The sequence below is a fragment of the Neopsephotus bourkii genome, unplaced genomic scaffold, assembly GCF_033783945.1.
Source record: "Neopsephotus bourkii isolate Nb327-2 ecotype Australia unplaced genomic scaffold, CSIRO-AGI_Nbou_v1 NB_532, whole genome shotgun sequence".
Classification (NCBI taxonomy): domain Eukaryota; kingdom Metazoa; phylum Chordata; class Aves; order Psittaciformes; family Psittacidae; genus Neopsephotus; species Neopsephotus bourkii.
In genome coordinates this window covers 2221200-2241818 of record NW_026901033.1, presented here as the reverse complement: position 1 = coordinate 2241818, position 20619 = coordinate 2221200, and the positions used below count along the sequence as shown (strand labels likewise).

The window sequence follows — 20619 nt, the reverse complement described above, 5'->3', positions numbered from 1 at the left end:
ATACAGCAGGAGACTTTGAGGTTGAAAAGAGTTGCTCAGTTAACAGGAACGTGCCCAGTCTCTAAGAAAAAAGCAAGTCGACAGTGGTTTGAATTAAGCTCATGAGAAACAGGTTCTCTCCGATCTTCTACTTTGCCATTCTTCCCCCACCAACATCATCTACATCATGCAACATAAAGCTGCTTAACAAAGGAATATGGGCACCTAAGCCATAATGTAGCTGCTACCTGCAACAAACTAGAAATACTTACCTGGTCATGTTGTGGATAGGAGTATCTCATTAACTTTTACTATGATGGAGATGAATACAGGTTAAAATGGCATCCTGCCTGTAGCACACTTAACTATACTGGCTTTCAATTCTATTGCTTCTGCAACTGTGACTCTTCTCTCTGAACATTCCAGCATCCTCAGAGAAAACCCTAATATCACAGAAGTAATGTTTAATAATGTAACAATAGCTAGTTGAGCGTGACATAGCCATTCTTCTCAACATTTCTGCAGATCATCTGACTGAAAATCATTATTCTGTACTAGTGTGTATAGAACACACAAGCCATTTCAGTTTCTCAAGCAAATTTTAGTCAGTGTCTTGTTTCCTGGTGTCTTAAAAAACTTTAAGATTGTCCTGTAAAGCTCATTTCAGAATACATATTATTTTATTTATTAAACGTTTACTTTTTGCTCCAAAGGAAAACTTTGTTTTTACAAACAGACCCTGAGCACTATTTTCAACCATCACTCCATACTCAGAAGTTCACATGGGATAATGTTAGCACTGGTAACACCAGGCCATTCTCCAGTTACTGCACACTGCTGGTTAAGATTAAAAGACAGTGTTGAAAACTACTCACAGTCTACTCAAGTTTTCCTTTTCTTGCTAAGATGTAAGAACACATCACAGGCCCTTTTACTGCAACTGAGAAGAAACCAAAGAATGTCAAGTGTATTTATTACCAAGTCTGCAAGATGTAATAAGGGAGTAACACTTTAAGTTACTATGGGAGTAACCAAGATTTAATACAGGAAAAACAGCTGAACAGCAATTTATAGGCAAGATGCAGCTATACCTAAGACTCTCTTAGGAAGTTTGGTCTGTCTAGTCATCTACTTCCTACAGCTAAGTTTCACACAAGAGCTACTATGCAACTACAGCCAACAAGTAACTTCAAATAACCGCCAGGATCAATATAAAACAGAATAGTTTCTGATGTAAGGAAACTGCTTCACTTTTAACAAGGTGGGAAGACACACAGCTTCTGCTATGAAACAAAGTATTTGAGAGGTAGTCTAGTTGCTCATTTGACTGGGAGAGGTAGAGCTAGTTGAGAAATCAATAGCTAATGCCAGTCAAAATGACAATTATCCCAACTTTTCTAAGATGTGAAAAAATTACTCAGCTGAGAGTGATTATATCATGAGGGATTCAGCTGTCTTGCTCATATTTACTTACTTATACATAGTTTTACATAGGTTAGTGTAAAGTATCCATTCAGAGAGAGAATGCTCCCAAAAATAACCAGGGAAACAGCTTAACTACATTTTGGCCTGTGTCAACCAATTCATCAAGTTTATACATCTTATGACTATAAAGGTTAATAAAGCTAAATGGCTCTCCTCTTTTGTCAGGCTGATAAAACTATAAGGCTAGAAGCAAGTAAAGTTTCAAATTCCATAGGGTTTATCTATATAAAATTCTCCATGCAATGTGCTCCCACAGGAAAAAAAAACCCAAAAAGACTTATTTCAGAGATGAAAGCCTACAAGACACATTGGGCTTAATGTCAACAGGTAATAAACTCCTCGTATCTTAACAGTTGAAGACATCTGGGTACAGAATCATACATAGTGCTCCCTTGGATTGATGTAGACTCTTCCAGGTCCTGAGTTATCCGGGTACGTGCTGCTCCAACTTTTGTAGTATGTTTGCTGATAAACAGGATACATATGCTGAATGCCTTCTTCTTCCTGTGGCTCTTCAGCCTCACAAGTAAGTTGTCTTCCATTCACAATGTTCTAAACACACACAAGAAGTAATCAGATTCGTAGTTCATGTATAGAATCTGCAATTCCTGTTTTTGTTAAAGCGTTAAGCAAAACAGAAGGTGCATGATCTGTAAAATGGCCCTATGAATCAAGGACTATGAACTTAAAAAGTGCATTCACTAACAGACATGACAAAAGCATTAGTAGCTGCTCAGAGTTAACCCCAAATGCTTGTTTCAAAGTAAGTTAGATTTTAAGGCTCAATAAATCTAAAAAGCAAATCAAAGCTATGAAAATAAAGCACAGAAATGCTGACTTATTATTCAACAAAACCTACAGAGATACAGTGCCTAACGTATTAGCCAGAAAAACTACCTAGGTACTTCCCACTTCATGGATAACAAACCCACACATCCAACAGTTACTGACTAGCATGGACAAATATTTATAGTATCTCTTTATGAAAGCCATCCTTATAAGCTTCTTTTCAGGAATAAGATGAAATCAAAGCTTCTATCAGGAATTCAACGCATCTTATTACTTACCATGTGATGAAAGTTTACAGTATCCTTTTCTCTGTACTGGCTTTGCAAAGCAAAACTTTCATTCTGAAATGAGAGAAGTTACAGGGGAAACAAGTCAAAATTCAACACTGCAGAACAGGTTCAGTTCATACAGAAATGCCAGCCATCACAAAATAGACTCTGCCGCCTGAAGGGCCTTAACTGAGGACTAATAGGAATACGGACAAGCTAATCTCTGCTGGAACAAAAGAACCTATTGTCAATTTAAGAAGTGTTATTTGCACGTTTGAGTTTGCAGTTTTATTTCAGCACAAGCACGGTTGAGGAAAATTAAAAAGCTTTATTTTAACATGACTAATTCTAGATAAAACCCAGGTTAAAACTGAAGGAAAAGCAAAAATCATTCACAGTTACCACATGCATCATATGGAGAAATGCTCGGTCTGCTATTGCTCTGAAGCATTTAACAGAAAAGGAATTCACTTGTACACTACTGAGAGTAGAAGGGAGTGTTTGTTTCTTAATTTGATAACGTTAAACACAGTACTTCCCACTGAACAAGTAAACGTGTACTGAGAGTACGATAAACAAATGAAAGCAATTGCTCTTCAGTACGATTAAACTAATTTTATTTTCCCCTTATTAATTAAAGCAGCACTGATGTATTTACAGACTGTCTACCCCAGTCTGTTTCGCTGATGGATTTTCCAAGTGACAGTCCACATTTCCTACATGTTTTATCATTAACTTTTGATGCGAGGCCTAAAACCTGTTCCTCAAAGTGTATCTCTCCAAAACACTGTTTCGGAGGTCCTGCAAGCCCTGATAGCTAGATGCACATCAGGAACTAACTGGCATTCTATCCACAGGACAGGACAAGAGACAATAACAACCAAATCCTCCCAAACATGTAACATGAACATTCTGCATCTTAATAACTGTAGGTCTGCTCCTACTGTTCAGCATGGCTTGCTAATTAAAACATAGCCATATACAGCAGGAAGTTCTTCTGCAACTCACATAGGAGTCCACTGCTTGATTCATTAAGCCCATTAGTCCTGTGAACACTGGCCATGTTAGCATAGGAAAAAACCCAACTTACTATCCAGACGGGTTCTGCCACCCGATTCCCTCTCCTAGTCTTAGAGTATCAATTTATTCTGCAGTTACTTGTCCTGTGTTAGTTCCCCACGAAGAGTCCCACCACCAAGATTTACTCAGTTTTACTGAGTCCTTAACACTAAGTTTCACAACTCATTAGCTTCACACAGCTATTGGAATAAGTCTTAAATCTGACAGCAATCTAGTGACCAAAAGCATTGGAGGTATCTCTACCACTTCACTCTTCAGTCAGGTCTTGGAGAAACTCCATACTAAAAAGAGATGTTCTCAGATAGTATGGTCATGGCTCCCTGCCCTCCTTATACCTCTTATATTTCCAAACAAAACTGTGGCAGCTTTATGAGCTGATGCATTGAGCCTGAACACACACAGTGAACACTAGTATTCCCAACAGCATGACTACGCTTTGGCCTGACAGAAGTGCTCGTGTTAACCCTCAATTTGAGGGAACAAATGCATATCAGTAAAATTACAAGTACATAAAGGCAGGCTATGGTAAATCTGGCAGCTGCTGGAAGACAAGAATAATCTGAGTTTCACCGCACTGATCCAATGGGAGACAAGAGGCATCTAGGTGTTGCTCAGGTCTCTCCCTAATGGAATCCTGGGACCTTTATTGCTTAACTCACGATCCATTAGCAACACTTCTCAACTAAGCAGTTTCCTCCACCAACTTAAACTTGATTCTTTAACTCTCAAGACCTCCAATCCATTCTCTTTCCTCAGTCATCTTCCTTCTAAACAAAGAATGAACACTCTAAAACCATCTGGGATTGGCTTGGAAAAAAAAGCAAAACTCCTGGAAAACCAGTAATTTCCATTTAAGCTATGTAAAGATGGTAAGTTTAAGAAGCTTTCTTCATAGTAACTTCCAACTAAGTATATCTGGGTCAAGAACAGGGAGTTCTCATTGCCTAGGTATCAGATTTATGCAGAAAACAGACAACTGTAGCTTAATACTGCTTGTTTTAGCTCCAGTCTGTCACTAGCCACTTCCATACCTCTATTATTGCTTTGCCATCAGCAATCTCCAGGTGACCAAGCAGGCAAAACACTGGAATTAACATTATAGCAGCTGAAGACAACAGGCTCTGGTACAGCCAAGAGGAACAAACGTGTACCTTGAGGTTATGTAGACACTGGTCTAAGAAGTATCAGAATGATTAGAAAGGTGAAGCTTTATTGACAAGCAGCACACAGCCACAAGAGTTATGAGATTATATGACAAAATGGAAGACAAGAAGTAGACAAACATATGGTGCCTGTAATTGTTTCCAAAGAGGGTACAACTGCACTGCATTAAGAGCAACAGCATGAAGAAAAATCATCAATCAAAGCTGGCAAAGACTCAATACATCATGAAGAGTTCCTTCTGTAAGAGGGCTCATGTCAGAATCAAATACAAACAAGCTACACTATATACAGTTCATAAATAACCCCATTCAGAGTGAGAATAGATGGACATAGTATTTCTTCACTACTTACACCAAACAGGTCATCATTTTCATCACCTGCCTGCACACATAAACTGCTGAATTATTTCTGTGCAAACAATAGTTACAGCACCTATCACCTTACATATTCATCTTGAACATAACTCAGAATATGAACTAAGCAAAAGAACCCAGGCCTGACCTACCCCACTCATTTTCCCCAAAACAACCTACCAAAGCACAAGAGCACAGCACTGTATCTTCAAGGACAAACAATACATGAACCTTCCAAACAGCTGAACTAAAACTCACTTAACTTACAAAACCATTAAAGGAAATACAACTTTCTATTTTGTGCATGTTTATATACTTACCTCTAATTTGACTATATCTTTCAGGAAGACATGCTTCCTTGCCTTTCTTCTGAGCTCCATGTAATAAATACACTGCACACATTACACAGAACACACTCAAACACGTTTTCAAATGCCAAGGCAGTCAGCTCTTTATTAGGCATTTACGGTTTTAAGCTCTATAAAAAATGGCAGAAAGTACCTAAATGTTCCTCTTTCCCTTCTTAATCATAGTTTTAAAAAAGAAAAACTCTACAGCAACTATACATTTGAATCTCTGCAAATAAAAGGTATTTAATTGCAGGAAAAGATTCAGAACACACTTCCTCATCAGGAGTAAACCTTCCTACAATTGAGTCAGCTTCCTGTCAGAGGGGTTGGTTTTGATCTCAATTTTCAGATTAGACAGCGCTATATGTTATGCTGATTATAGTGTAAGTTACTTAACACAGAAGACTCAAACCCTCCCCTTTTCTAAAAGAAAGGGTCTTTCACACTGTTGTGATGGGAGTACTTTTGTTAGCAAAATGGCCTATTTCCAAACATGCAGTTCATCACCAGCTGCCTGGTTAAAGCATGGCCAATTTTAACCACACCAAGCAATGCTACCTGAGAATTATCATTTAGGATACAGCTTACGCTATTGAATCATCCCTCATTAAGCTTCTTTCCTCTATGCCACAGTTAGCTACTAGTATAGGGGCATAATAAACAATAAAGCAATGTCTTTAGCACAACTGTTTCGTAATTCCTGCTTTTCCCAACAGTCTCACAGTGGCAGCAGCAACACCAAGTGCCTAAGTTGCTGGTCTTACAGCAGAAACTCCATCATCACCCAACAAGTGCTCATACACGCAGGTAACATTTGCAGTGGTCAAACACCCATGTTCTTGCCCTCACAGGTGTTTTTCAAAAGAACTCCATCTCAGTAATATTCCATTATTTTCTCCTCCTTACCCTTAACTTTCGTACTTCTACACATCCATTCAGTTCAGGTTTTGAAGCAATTTTGAGTTATTTGAACATGACCTAAAAACGCATTGTGAAACCAGTTACCAAAACAAATCTCCCCTTTCCAGCAGTTCTTTTCCACCGTCTTCACAGGCCTCTTTTCTAACTTTTGCTTGTCCTGTTTTCTCTCTTGTAATTCCATTTTAACGTTTTTTCCTCCCCTGCCCCTGAAGTTATGCTCCTTTTGTTTCTCAAGTCCTAGAATGCATTCTTCAGGCCAATTCTGAGAATAGGTAGTTTATTGCTGACAAACAGACATTGGTCTTTCATACCTAAGCGCATGACTTTGACACACAAGCAGGCAACACACACATGGGGAACAAGAACACTCACATCATAGAATCACAGAACCATAGAATACTCAGGGTTGGAAAGCACCTTAAGATCATCCAAGTTCCAATCCCCTTGCCATGGGCAGGGACACCTCACACGTAAACCATGGCACCCAAGGCTTCATCCAACCTGGCCTTGAACACCACCAGGGATGGAGCATTCACAACTTCCCTGGGCACCCCATTCCAGTGCCTCACCACCCTAACAGTAAAGAACTTCCTCCTTATAGCCAATCTAAACTTCCCCTGTTTAAGTTTCAACCCATTACCCCTTGTCCTATCATCACCAAAGGCTCATGTTCTGTGAGCAAAAAAATCTGCCTGCTCAAGAATTTCTACCGTCAGTGGACTTAAACATGATTTAGGCAAACACTGTATACTAGAACAAGGAAATTCCAGTGGGTTCATTTATTCAACTAGAGACAAAGGAAATCATCTCACATGCCACAAGAAGACAGCACCTTTTCTAGAGAAAGGAGTTTACTGCCAGCAAGGAAGCGATTGAAATAAAATCATTAGGTCTATCAAAGAAAACTGGTGCTCAGCTACAGGGTTTCTGTGCAGGAGAATATCGTGTTTCTGTGGTTTTGTGCACTTAAATAGTTTCCACTGTCTTTTCCATTCTGCAGAGTTTCATAAAAGCATTTTTACTCTAAAGATGATCCTTCTCAATTATTCCTTTAAAAGTCTGAAGCAACTCTCTCACCAACATCTTCATCTTTTATTTTCTCATCCTCTTCAGTTTAGAAACCCTATTACAAAAGTGTGCACTGACAAAAAGCTCACGCCCGATTTTGGTCCCTATCTAGTTAATGTGGGGTTTGTGTGGTAGGATTCCTTCCTCTTCTCCCTCCCCAACCCTGTAAGATCCTTTATCAGTATTGATGAGCTTCCCTCCCATTTAATCTTGTTTACAGCTCTCCAGTCTAAGGCAAATTATAACAATAATGATTCCTTTTTCATCAAGGAAGATACGTTCCCACCTGTATTAAGACCATTAGGAAAAGAATTAGAAAAGTATAAGACATCCATAATATAAAATGTATCAGTATTTTGACTTTTTAAGAGCAGTGAGGGTGATCTTTAAGAGTAGTGAGGGTGATCTTTTCAAATCAGTTTCAGAAATACCACCATTCAGTAAATGGTGATATATGTCTTTAACTGTGCTAATACAATTTCACCATCATCTTTGTTCTTGTTTTGTCTGGGATGGAGTTAATTTTCTTCCTAGTAGCTGGTGCATGGCTGTGTTTTGGCATTAGTCAGAGAACAGCACTGATAACACACCGATGGTTTAGTTGTTGCTCTGTAGCACTCACCCTGATCAAAGACTTTTCAGTCTCATGCTCTGCCAGTGAGGAGGAGCACAAGAAACCAAGTGGAAGCAGAGACAAGACACTGGACCCAAAGTAGCTAAAGGGGTCTTCCATACCACAGTACACCATGGCCAGTGTGTAAGCTGGGGGGAATCAGCCAGAACGTACCAATCACTGCTCGGTATCGGCCGATGGGTGGTGAGCAATTGTTTTGTGCATCACTTCTGTTTATTGCTTTTATTTGCCTTTCTTCCCCTCACTTTTATCTCTCTGTTATTCCCCTTATTATTATAATATTGTATTTTATTTTGATTATTAAACTGTTCCTTTTTTTAACCCACAGTTTTGCCACTCTTTTGATTCTCCTCCCCATCCTGCCCAGGAGGGGAAAAGAGGAAGAGGGTGAGCTGCACAGCACTTACGTCACCATCTGGGTTTAAAACACAACATCTTTTCTGTTTTCAATAGGAATACAAATGTTACCATTAAAGATCTTTAGAATACAGCAGGGTTGCTTAGCTAAGTATATAAGGTATTCTTAAAATTGCAAGTCTAAAGTCAGTCTTCTCACAGCTAGAATTACCCACTGGGCTGTATTTCTCTTCTCAGTTAATGAAACTAACTCTAATGATTCAAACAACTGTCTAAATTAGCACCTCTCCTTCCACTCCTCTTATAAATATTATGCAACAGAGGAATTCCTATTTAAGCCACTGGAATGGCTCCATTGTTCAGCTTCCTCTTGATTTGCTCCTGAACTTGTTGCCAAGCAGAGATTCCCCTCTCAGCAAAGACACAGCCTTCAGGCTGCTCACCGCTCTTTAATGTAACATGCAAAAAGTAGTGCAGAGTAACAGAAGAGTATTCCTATGACAGTGATTATTAAAAAGCTACCTGACAAAAGCTATAGATTCATTGCTAAAAACATTGGTAAAGACATACCTACAATCTTGACAGTAAATATAACTTTTTACACTGCAATTTTCCCTTCGTTCCACTTAATATTCCTATGCTTTGGACTTTTGCCTCACGCTTGCAGGGCCATAAGTGAACCGGTTCCTCTCAATTCTTAAGTGATTCAATTAAAACATAAATGGGCATCTGCAAATACCAGTACATAGAAACTCTTAGGAGCACCCAGGTTCACAGTACTTTTACACACATGTAGCTTATTATTTAACATTACCATATACTTAAAGTATACTTAAAGCTTCCAAGTATGAAGGAGTAACTATAAATGTCATTAGCTACTCAGTAATATCAAATGCCTACACCACCCCCCTTCATTTTAATACCAACACCCATCTACTCACACATGGGTAACATCTACTTAAATATGGATTGCTGGGACAGGAGGATTTCAGCTTTTTCAATTGCACTTGGAATGCTTAGCAAGAACCAAGAAAGTTACTGTGCATGATTTGAACAGGACCTGATTGGAATATTTGCACGTTACATAGAACAACTTACCAGAATTAAATTAACCACTCCATTTTCAACCCTCAGTTATTTGAGTATATAGAAGACACCATTTATAATAATTCCCCTTTACCTTCACTTTGCACCTTCGTGCAGCCTATTATTTCCACTCAGGTTGAATTTCATCATCTATTGCTGCTGAAGATGTAGTGATACGTCACCTGTATTTCTTTTCAGTGTTATCAGAACTTTATGTCTTATCTAGAGAGGTGCTCATGAGCTTGCTTCTCATGTATGACTAAATAATGCTATCTGGTATATGAATTACATGGCCAGTACACACTTTCAGTCTAACAGCACTAAACATAGCGACAGGCTGCTAGTTTGCTTACTCAACTGGTGGGTTATTACACCAAAACAATGCAACCAAGCACTTCTTGACTAGAGCTAGCATTTTGACACTTGCGTTAGATAAAGCAGAGGCTCTTGCCTCAAGCATAACAGAGCACATGTTGGCCATAGGTAGCATCAGATAAGAAGACTCAGCCTCCAGTTCTCTCAGATTTGGAGTTCCACAGAAGTAAAAAATAACAGGTACACTAACAACATTATGCCATTATTTTTAAATCAAGCATAGTTAACATCTAACCTGGAAAAGAACTGCATCTTTTGCCACCCAAACCAACTGAGAACTGCATTTATCCAGTCTGAGGGAAATGAGTATGTGGTTCAGTCAGTTTAAGGTTTTTCCTCTATTTATAAAGTATGTTTAGATAACCAATTGTATTTGATGCTAAACAAAGACTACAGTCAGCTTTAGCTTTTCTTAGTTCGTAAGTACTAACAGAAGCCACAGTGAGCAAAACCAAGAAAGAATTCAATGACAGCAGAATTCCAAAGAGGAAAACAATAAGGTATACACTTCATGTGTAACCCGGTAAAGGAAAAATAATTACATTCCCTTTCGCTGTCATTTTGCCATTTAGCGACACTACAGATGCACAAATAACACAACAGTCAGTACTTTCTGATTCTATAAGCAAGATAATCTTGTACCATAACAGCTAGAGCACAGGAATGATTTGGCAGAAGCATGATTCACTGATAATGCATTTGTCGAGTACTGTAGTGACAGAAGAGTTACTACAGAGTTAGCACAAGATGCCCAACCTGAGCACAGAAAAGCATTTCCTTTTGTGTTATCTTGGGTGCTATACCACCTCCAAGATCAGAAAACAAAAATCTACCATACTTTTTGCCATCCAAATGCTTTATACCTCCATAACTTTATAATTATCCTGTTGCTACTGAAGTAGCAACAGATCTCCGAGGTTTTGTGTTTCATTCAGCAACAACATAAGCAAGCATTACTCAATGTAATATCTGTAATACACAATACCTTTTTCACGCATTACTTGCATGAGACAGAGGAAAGCTTCTATCAGCAACTGAGCTTTAGTAATCAGCAATCACATTCAGAAAATCTGCAAGAGTATTTTCAGCATTACTAAGAAATGCATCAACATCTGCCTTTAAGGTGGGTGAAGAATTTTTATTCCTAGGGCATCCCTCTGTAAGGGAAAAAGGCTTCTATGGCCCTTAAAGCTGTGAGGATACAGCAGTTTACTGCAAACCCACTGTTTGTTATTAACAAACGACTGCCCGTATTACCTCAGTCTTTTAATTCAGCACAAGTTATTAGACTCACATTATTTATACAAGCTACTCAACATGAAACAAGAATCCCATTAAGAACAATTACAATCTAATTCTCAGTAATACCGATAGGTGATTAATGTTTCCTTCAGAGTAAACAGAAATAATACAAAAAATCAGACTGATTTAATACATACAACTCCTACACACACACTTTAATGGCTACAGTCAGCATCATAGTGTTGACAAACAGACTAGTCAATTATACATAGTGCAACAATCAGTGCTGTTAATCATAGCTTGTCTCCCTTGAAGAGGTCCCTTCTGCGTTGTCTAATATAGAAGAAGCCTTCTGAATTTACCTGGAGCTTCACGAGCAGTACAACGCAGCACAAGACCATGCTGTAGCTAAGAAAAGCAGTCTTATCCTTCCCTGTTCCCCACTTAATTTCCTCATTTGCTAGAATTAGCTTTCCAGTATTACCTCTATGATCCTATGACCCACACAAACTTTAACAGCTTAAAAGAATGACAGCTGTTGCTAGCAAAGATGATGCTGCTGAAGTCACTGAAGTTTACCAACTAAACTTGTTCCCCCCACATGAAGACTGTTTTATAAAGCTACGCATATTCTTTTAATCACCACAGAAATTAAACTATAGCATTTTCTAATTCAGGAGGAGCACAGTCTGTCAAACACTGTAAGAGATACAGAAAGAATCTATCTACCAGTTTCCTGGCGTTTAAGGACAACTAACACCATGGATATAAGATTCAGATACTGCATAAAGAGGGAAATCTCTTGGTTACAAACCAAGGAAAGAAAGACATGACTAGAAAAGCAAAATCAGACTAAACTAATATGACAAAGTAACACTTTACCTACCTCAATTTCAGATATATATATATATATATATAAAACTGTTTACTCACCTGAAGCATGGCTTCTTTCTGTGGTACAGAGAATGCTCTTTCCTCATTTGAAGATGGTTTGTGAGTGGGTGGAAGATCAATCCTGTAGTAAAGAATGAAATATGACATGCCATGTTTGCCAAGTCCAACTGAATGGGCAAAGACTTTATTTCAGCTGGCAGATCATCCAACACACAACATTCAGGGACACACACACCTTTCAGTCAGCAATGACACATACGCAATACTATAATGTTAACACATACACCACTAGCCATGATTCAGCCACATACTTTCTGTAGAAAAGCACCACCTATAACTTGTTATTTATCCTGTGAGGTGTTAAGACTGAACCTCTCCACCTCCCCCAGGCAGAATTAGAGACTACTGGTATCTACTGTTATTTCTAAGGTTATGAGATACCAACATTTACTACTACAGTCTTCCCTTGTAAAGTCTTTGAGAAAGCCTCACAATTAATTCAGACACGCAAGACTTCTCTATAGTAACTTTCTCAGTGAAAGCAAATGGCTCTAAAAGAATGAGAATGTTTAGAACTATTCATACAATTATGCTTCAGCCACAGAATGTAACAGAAACAAACCAGAAACCAGCATTTCTAACAATGTTAGAAATGACTCAGTTGTAGGAAAACACTTGACTCATTTTGCTAGCTCAAGAGATTCAAATGCTCCAGTTTACTTTCTGCTCAATGCTGTGATTTTATTCTTATACTATACTCCTTATTCAATATAGACAGACACGACATTTTTTCCCTCACTCAGTTTAAGTGTTACCAGTATAAGGTATGTGTGAAAAGACTTGTATTTACAGATATTCAAAGCCATTGCCACTATTCCAAAGAGGGTCTAGACATCAACTTTAACTGCTGAAACCTTTTCAGACTTGCTTTGTTTACTTGGTTTTGTTTGACTATACTGGATGCTTAAAGTAAACCATGTCTGTGCCACAGCCTCCAAAAACCAACACGCCAGAAAGCACGCTGACTCAGTCATTTCTAAGCACACATCTATGGGTGCTTCTTTTATTCCACATCTTTGTGGACCTTTACTGCTGCAAAGCACAATCAAGCTGCTCCTATGTTAAACCTACTTTTACAGTAAGCCAGAAGTTTGTGGCATCAGTCAAGACAGATCTCTCCTGTGCCCTCCAGTTTAACTGATTACCAGTTTTCATTAAGAACACTCAACAAACTTCTGAAGGGATAAAGACTTGCATTACCTCTGAACTCATGCCTAGCCTCCTCATTTATTTTTTCATAAACCAGATTTCTATTCCAAAACAGCAGCCTGAAATGATGACAGCTGAACAGCTGCTAAGTAAACTCAGACACTGAAACCCCTGTATAGAACAAAGGCTGATTATTGCTTTCAATTAAACAAAATGTAAGATCCAACACATACTCACACTTTGTCAAGGTAAGATGGTCTTTTTTTCCTTGGGGTCAGCAGCACTGTCACAAAGATGGTAATGATAAAAAGAGCAAGGACTGCTCCAATCACAGCCCCTGCTACAGCAACAGAAGAGGTCTGCTTAAATGGCACATCTGCAATGTGATAGCATAGATTACACCTCCAAGAAGGTCACATGCTTTCAATACCCAGATAAACTATTTCAGCATTGCTCTGTTTTTTCCTTCCATGACCAAACAGAAAGCCTTGTCCTTCACTAGCATTCTTGCAGTATTGGCTCCAGTCACCCAATTAAAGAGCTAGTTATAAAGAGAAAGCTCATGAACCACCAATATAATTTCAAAAATACCATTAGTTATCTTTAATAAATACTGCATTGTTTTTAATTTCAATTTCAGGGCAAGATGAAGTTCCAGAACACAGACTTTGCACTTAGAAAAGCAAGTAAGTTGTTAATTCAAAAAGATAGATAATTATGGCTTTATTTGCCATCTCTATTTAGAGCCACTGAAGTCTGCAAAAAGGAAAAAGGGAAACTCAAAATCAGAGGAAGAAAGATATAGTACCAGGGGCAATGAACACAAAATCACTAATGCTTGACTCACAGTTATCAAAACAATCCCTAAAGGCATCTATGATCGCCAGGACTTCACACTTTAAGCCATAAGAAACAGTCATCTTTACAAACGGATTTTAACTGAGCATGGGAAGGGGAGAAAGAAAGAGGGAAAAATTGTTCTGTTCTTTATATTTTTGTTGTTGGTTGTTTTTTGTTTAGTTGTTTTCTTTAGAAGAGTTTGTCCTTTAACCTCAACACTGTCAAACCTAATGTTCAATAACTTTTATGTAGAGTTAACGCATGTCAATCTATAAAGGTCAACCACTTTGCTGTGCTAGGGATTCAGAAAGTTGAAACCTTTGACTACGAAACCTACTAGCATACTTTAATTCAGTATTACCAATCGCAATGTTCCAAACCTCCACCAACAGGCTTATCAAAAAAGTTGCTTTTACCCATAAAATACAGGTAGCATATAGAAATATTGCTCTGATCTAACTACTTAATCAGAAACATAATAGCAAAGAAGCTTAAAATTAATATAGCTCTGTACTTGTAACATCTCTAATGCAGTTTACTTCAGCTATTTCCTCTAAGAAATAATCACACACTGCCTCTCTCCATACCATGCAACCATCCTCTCTGGATTCTCCTACCAGATGAAAACTATGCAGTATGTTTTACCAATTATTAATCATTCTAATGCTGTTTCTTTTGTATGCTGGGGAGCTGGCCAAATCATCATCTTCTCATGCCTCATTTAAAACCAAACAAAACAACACCCCCCCCCAAAAAAAAACCCAACACCTTAATTCCAATCTGATAAAAGGATTTCTGTCCTCTTGCTTCTTACGAAAGACCTGACAGCAATACTCCCCTGCAATTGCTCATGTAGCTATGATTAAGTACCCTGAACAAAACTGAAATAAACATTTTTTGGTGACTTGCTTTAAGGGATAAAGTGATAGATTAACAACTTGCAGGAAAATAAACCACTCTCGGAGATTAAGGTAACACATCACCTTTACAAAACAGCTTTCTTGACATAAGCTCCGTTGGCTATCAGATACTGACCTATGCATGTAAGAAGCACAGTTGACATCCTCCTGACAACAGGCACATGAGTCAGCAGAAAAATCACTTAAACCACTGCACTGGATTAAGTGTAGTTTATGTAAGTGTCCTCTTGCTCCAATAAGAAAGCTGTAGATAACTAAAATACGCTGTCAGGTCCAGATTCATGAAGAGGCTTTGCTCTTGTGACTGCACCCGAAGATTTCCTTGACTCTCTCACACTAATTTTCAAAGTCCTTTTTTGCTAAACTGTTGAAGCATCATAAAGTAACACACTTTCAATGAAAGCTCAGCCACTGAATCCCATTTTGGATGAGATAACAATAGCTGCCCATTTACTTCTGAACAGCAGGAAAAACAGCGATATCCCAGTAAATGTAACAATGTACAGGAACTAAGCTGCAATTAATGCAGGGTTCACTTAACCTGCTTTATTTAGTTACTTTAGAAAAAATATAGTCACAAAAAAGCTACCAGTCTTCCTAGAAGAACAAAGAAGAAACCTAGCCTCCTATGCCCAGCTAAAAAAGCCAGACAGAACCAAAGATGCATGGTGCCAGCTACACAACATTTATCAACCAGCTGGTTAGAAATAGACAGGAATAGGTTAAAAAGGAAATATGGTTAAAGCAGAGCTACAGGTATTGTATTTACTTTTATTCGAAAGACTCTTAACCCCACATAGTGCATCAGCTGTGCTTAAAGTGAAGCTGTTTGGATAGCAACTATCCCTATTTATCACTCTCAAGTTCCATACTTTTGAATATAGTTTCTGAAGACACCTGTTTCGTAAGCTTAGGGTCTCCAAGGGGAAATGCTAAAAAGTCCATCTTAAACACTTCAGTTGCTTCTACCCAGCCTCTGGTTTTATTATGCTTTTGTACCTCCAACTTTAAGAGCGCATCTGTCAAACATTTCTGTACACTACCTATGTTCCAGAAGGTAACAAAAAGTTTATTCACACAACAGCCATTTGTACTTACAATCAATTCTTTTTACAACAGTCATAATGTACAAAACATGGCAACACGCGTTAAGCCCTATTCCTATTATCAACTCCAAAACATTTCAACTTCTTAACCCATAGGAATTAAATATATATAATTTTTAAAAATTAAAACAAAAAAACATCCACAGAGACAAAAGCAAAATATCCCATGTGGAGAACAGGTTTATGGTTGTTTATTTCTAAGTAACACCATCTTTTAAAGATGAGACATCAAGTATTCTTTATTTGAAGAGAGGTATGATCTCTTTATTCCAGAAATAATTTGGATTGGAACCTTCTGCTAGAAATTTAACTCCTTTGTGTTTGCATTCAAACTACAGATACACACAGTATCATTTGCCATTGTTCTTGAGACTTTGGTCAGTCATGTATCAGCACTCCATTAATCCAAACATGAACTTAAGTTGTTTAGGGATGGTTTTCCATTTGATTTTCAAATAAAGCTGTTGTCACTCTTTGTTTAAAGACATGCAGTCATAAGCAATCACAGTGTATTGTCTACAATGCTCAATACAATTATTTTTGTGAAGCTCTAAATGGCCTAAGCTACCGAAGATCATGAAGATAGAAAAGACCTTCCAGCATGAGTGCTCACAAAGCAGCTGTAATTATACAGCCTATTTTATTTCAAAGGTAGCAGAGATTTGTCCCTTTTCGCGTTTCAAATACTGATAGCCTTGTTGGCTTCATTTTCCTCGAGCTAAACCCCTAAAAATGGCACTTCAAAGGATGTACTACCCAATTATTTATCATTTCTGTGTAATTCATCTGAAGTTATTTCATCAGAACTGGTTTGGTGAAGCTGCTGAAGACAACTTAGAACTACGTCAGATGTCCTACACAGAATGCCTACAGTGTCATTTTAAGGAAGAATGCATCATTCAGTAAGTATCAATTATTTGCAGGGAAAACACATCCACTGTCATACTGACTGCAGAGTTAATCTAAACTCCTGTTTCACAGATTCTATAATTGCAGCATCAGAGAACATTTTCTACTATATGAAGTAGCAATGCAAGTGTCCACTTCCCTACTGATCATCGGAAATTCTAGTTACCCTCTTCAAAGTAAGCATTGTAACTTATGCAGAAGCAGCATAAAACCACTGTTTTAACTTCAGGTCAATCGAAATTCTAGCAACTGTTCATTGGCACCTAGGTAAATAAGCAAATTCACATTAGCCTCCAGCTCCAAAACCTATTAGACTTTTCTTCTTAGCTGTGTCCAGTTCTTGGGCTTGCAAATTCACTGCTAAGATTGCCACAAAGCCTCAGAAAAAGGTCTCTAAAATTGTACCCTGGGTACTTGCAAAGACTCTTGTATTCATGAATGACTTCTGACATCCTGCCAATTACAGGCCTAACAAAATGTCTTACTGTTTGTATATACACAGACACTAGCATAAGCTTTAGAAATCAAAGACTATAAAAAAATAATTTCTCATCTTATTCAAAGAGTAGCCTTTGACCTGTTTACACAGTTATTCCTCAAATTTCTGTTCCTAAGTTTCAGTGCAATGACTTGTTTTAAGTACATAGTTACAAGAAGGCTCATTAAAATGCTAAGAGGTATTCATTTTTGTGCACAAGAAAAAAAAACCTAAAAATAAAGCTTTGACTCTGCTGTAACTCATTTTAATTGGTAACGTATGTGCTATACAGAAGCATTAAGTTTACCATGGATGTTATCTAAATTGGAGTAGTTCACTTGATCTGTGAAGCAAAACCCCCAGAAGATTATATTTGATCACTGCCTTAGGTAAACTTCTTTTTAAATCAGAGAGCCAAGACAGCCATTTTTTTATTCTTGAACAATGTGAATGGCAACTTTAATTTAGCCATTTTTACCTCCGACATAGACCAATATAAGCACTCTGCATTAAAACTCAAACAGTAGTACAGCATTGGGAAAGAAAGCAGCTCAAATACATTTTCCCCAGATTCAGTATTTCCATTGTGTCAAGTCACAATATAAAAACTTTTGGGAAAAGAAGAAAAACCAACCCAGTTTCAAAAAGTTTATTCTTCCTCTTGTTAAGTATAAACAATCTGAAAGCGACCACCCAACGAAATGAACTGTAGGTACACGGTTTAGTTTTCAGTTGTTACTACACATACCACTCCCTCCGAGATATTACCGAGCCATCTATGTGAGAAACAAAGTCTTCTTCATTGTCATCGTAACATTCACCACCCATATACTTCATTCCCAATGTTCCACCTTCATAGTAATCCATTGGTCTTTCATAACGTTCCTGGTACCTGTTAATATTGTCTATATTGTTCCACTCTGGTTTTTCAGGGTCTTCTAAATAATCTTTAGATATTAAGCTGTTCATTGGATGCTTTATTTCTTTTTTTATACTGTCAGGGTAAGAATCCACATCATCTGACTGAAGAACATCTATTTGAGACTCTTTCTGCATATCTGATGGTGGAATGTAGTTCTTAGCAAAGTAGTCACCACGGAACGTCCGTCTTCTATAGTAGACAATTCCAACCAGAACACTGACAAGTATGAGGAAGAGCGCCCCACCCACCGCACTACCGATGACAGTACCCCAAGTGTCTTCCTGCATGGCTGGCAAGGTTGATGCTGGGAAATCTATTATTCTAGGCTCTGTTGCTAAACCTGTGATGCCATCAGTCGAAGGATGCCAGGGAACCGTGGGCAGTCGAGTGGTAGTAGTAGGAGGATCTAATGGAAAGAGCAAAGAAGTAGACAAGACACAGAAAAGGCACAGAATGTCAATGCAAGCTAAATCAGTTAAGGGTTTATAAGAAAGCAGTTGATGGGTATGTTCTACAGGACTAGTTTTTCATTCTCAAGTTCACAGCTCTACCAGAAGTCTTACACTTCCCAAAAGATTGTGGGTTTGAGCTATGCTGCAGCAAAATAGGATGTACGGGGAGATAAGAGATTATCTTGAATGAGACATCTTGTCCTCCTCAAAGTAAGGAGATGCAGCTTTTCTTCTCAGATGTTGACTGAAGTTCATTATTTACCTCCCCCATGGAACAAGGCTGGCTGTTAGGAAAAATCCAAGCAATTCTTTACCTTTCCAGCCAGCAGTTGGGAATACTGAATCAAAATAATTTATTATGCCACAGGGTCAATTATTCCCACTTCAGAAATGGTTCAGGGCTCTGAGTATAAGAATGAAAAACTATGAGTTTTGTGCTCAGTCAGCAGTACATGAACTACTGATTTGTAAGCTATTCTCTCCAAAAACATTTGTTGCATTAATACAACTTACTCAGCTTCACCTGGGGATTAGTGAAAGAAGCATAGTTAAAATGGCATGTATTAATGTCAAAGTAACATTTATGTTGAGCAAAGAGCTTTCAAGATTTAAAAATGAAACCCACTGAAACATTAGAAGTCAATCTTTTTTCTATGCATTCCTCCTAAAAGCAATTTAATATCTCCTGCACAAATAAATTTCCATATTAATTCCTCAATATAAAATATCAACTGATTTCATGTCAGGTTATGCACGTAAACAAGAGATTGACAGATAACAAGCTTCTCCAGCACTCAGCTTTTTCCTTTGGTCTTTAGGGTCTACTGGAGATGTATGCATCTGTACTGAAGACAAGATTGAAACCAAGGGCTGAAGACACAGAAAGCCTCCTGAGATTATACCAATCTATCACTGTGTGTTACATGCAACTCCAGTTTCTACTTCTGTGCTGCACTGCATAAAACAGGCTTTTTTGTCTTGCCCAATGTAAGTGATTTAAAAGTCAGTACAGCAAACACTGAACATGTTGTTATAGCTTGAATCTTTTAGAGAGAATATTACATGGATAGCCAAGTAGCTCATTATGTCATATTATTTGGTTACATGCCCATAAGCAAGGTTCATGGAACTACTAGTACCATATTGCAGAGGCACTCTAGATTTACCACCACTGAAAATAAAACAGAACTGGAGGTAGGTCAAGTTTCCAGTTATTTGACAAATCCTAACGTTAAAGATTCATAAATATGATTTTTAATCTTACTCGGAGACAGACAAACAATTCTCTCACAACAGACAGAACTGCCACAATGGTCATGATCACTACAGATCATACTTCAGACTGTACTTCACTGCTGAACACAACATTTTAGGCTTGACATAAGTTTTACGCAGATTTTTGAAGCACGTAATTATATTACTTGACTATGTAAAAGTGGTGATTTGTTAGGGAGCTATACATAAATGAAATTAATTTGACAGAAGACAGAAAACTGAACAAGGAGGATGCACTACCAAAATGAACGAGAGGAATTCAGATTATGATTTTAGTAAAAACTGATTTAAAGTGAGTTTAATAATTTAACGAAGAAGTAGAGATTAAGGAATCCAAGTTTACCAGGGTTCCCATGTCCCACAAATCCATTAGGTCAAGAAGTTAAACTCAATACCCTTTTCCTTGAAAATGTGTTTGCTTTAGACACAGGATTTGTTAGCTTAAGATACAATTTCAGACAG

The 20619-nt window shown here is 38.0% G+C and overlaps 1 protein-coding gene across 4 annotated transcripts in view; it reads right to left on the bottom strand.

Annotated features, from left to right (window-relative positions):
* Positions 1-308: 308 nt before the first annotated feature.
* The window catches only part of NECTIN3 (nectin cell adhesion molecule 3), a 64400-nt gene continuing 44089 nt past the window's right edge, over positions 309-20619 (bottom strand). For 2 of the 4 annotated variants that reach the window (XM_061350608.1, XM_061350609.1), the window contains exon 6: positions 18144-18836. In XM_061350608.1, the coding sequence (XP_061206592.1) occupies positions 18247-18836 (590 nt within the window). In that variant the 3' untranslated portion in view covers positions 18144-18246. Of the gene's footprint in view, positions 2017-2531; positions 2595-12085; positions 12168-13492; positions 13632-18143; positions 18837-20619 lie in introns of those variants that run through there. The other 2 variants (XM_061350610.1, XM_061350611.1) reach the window with 2 other exon arrangements.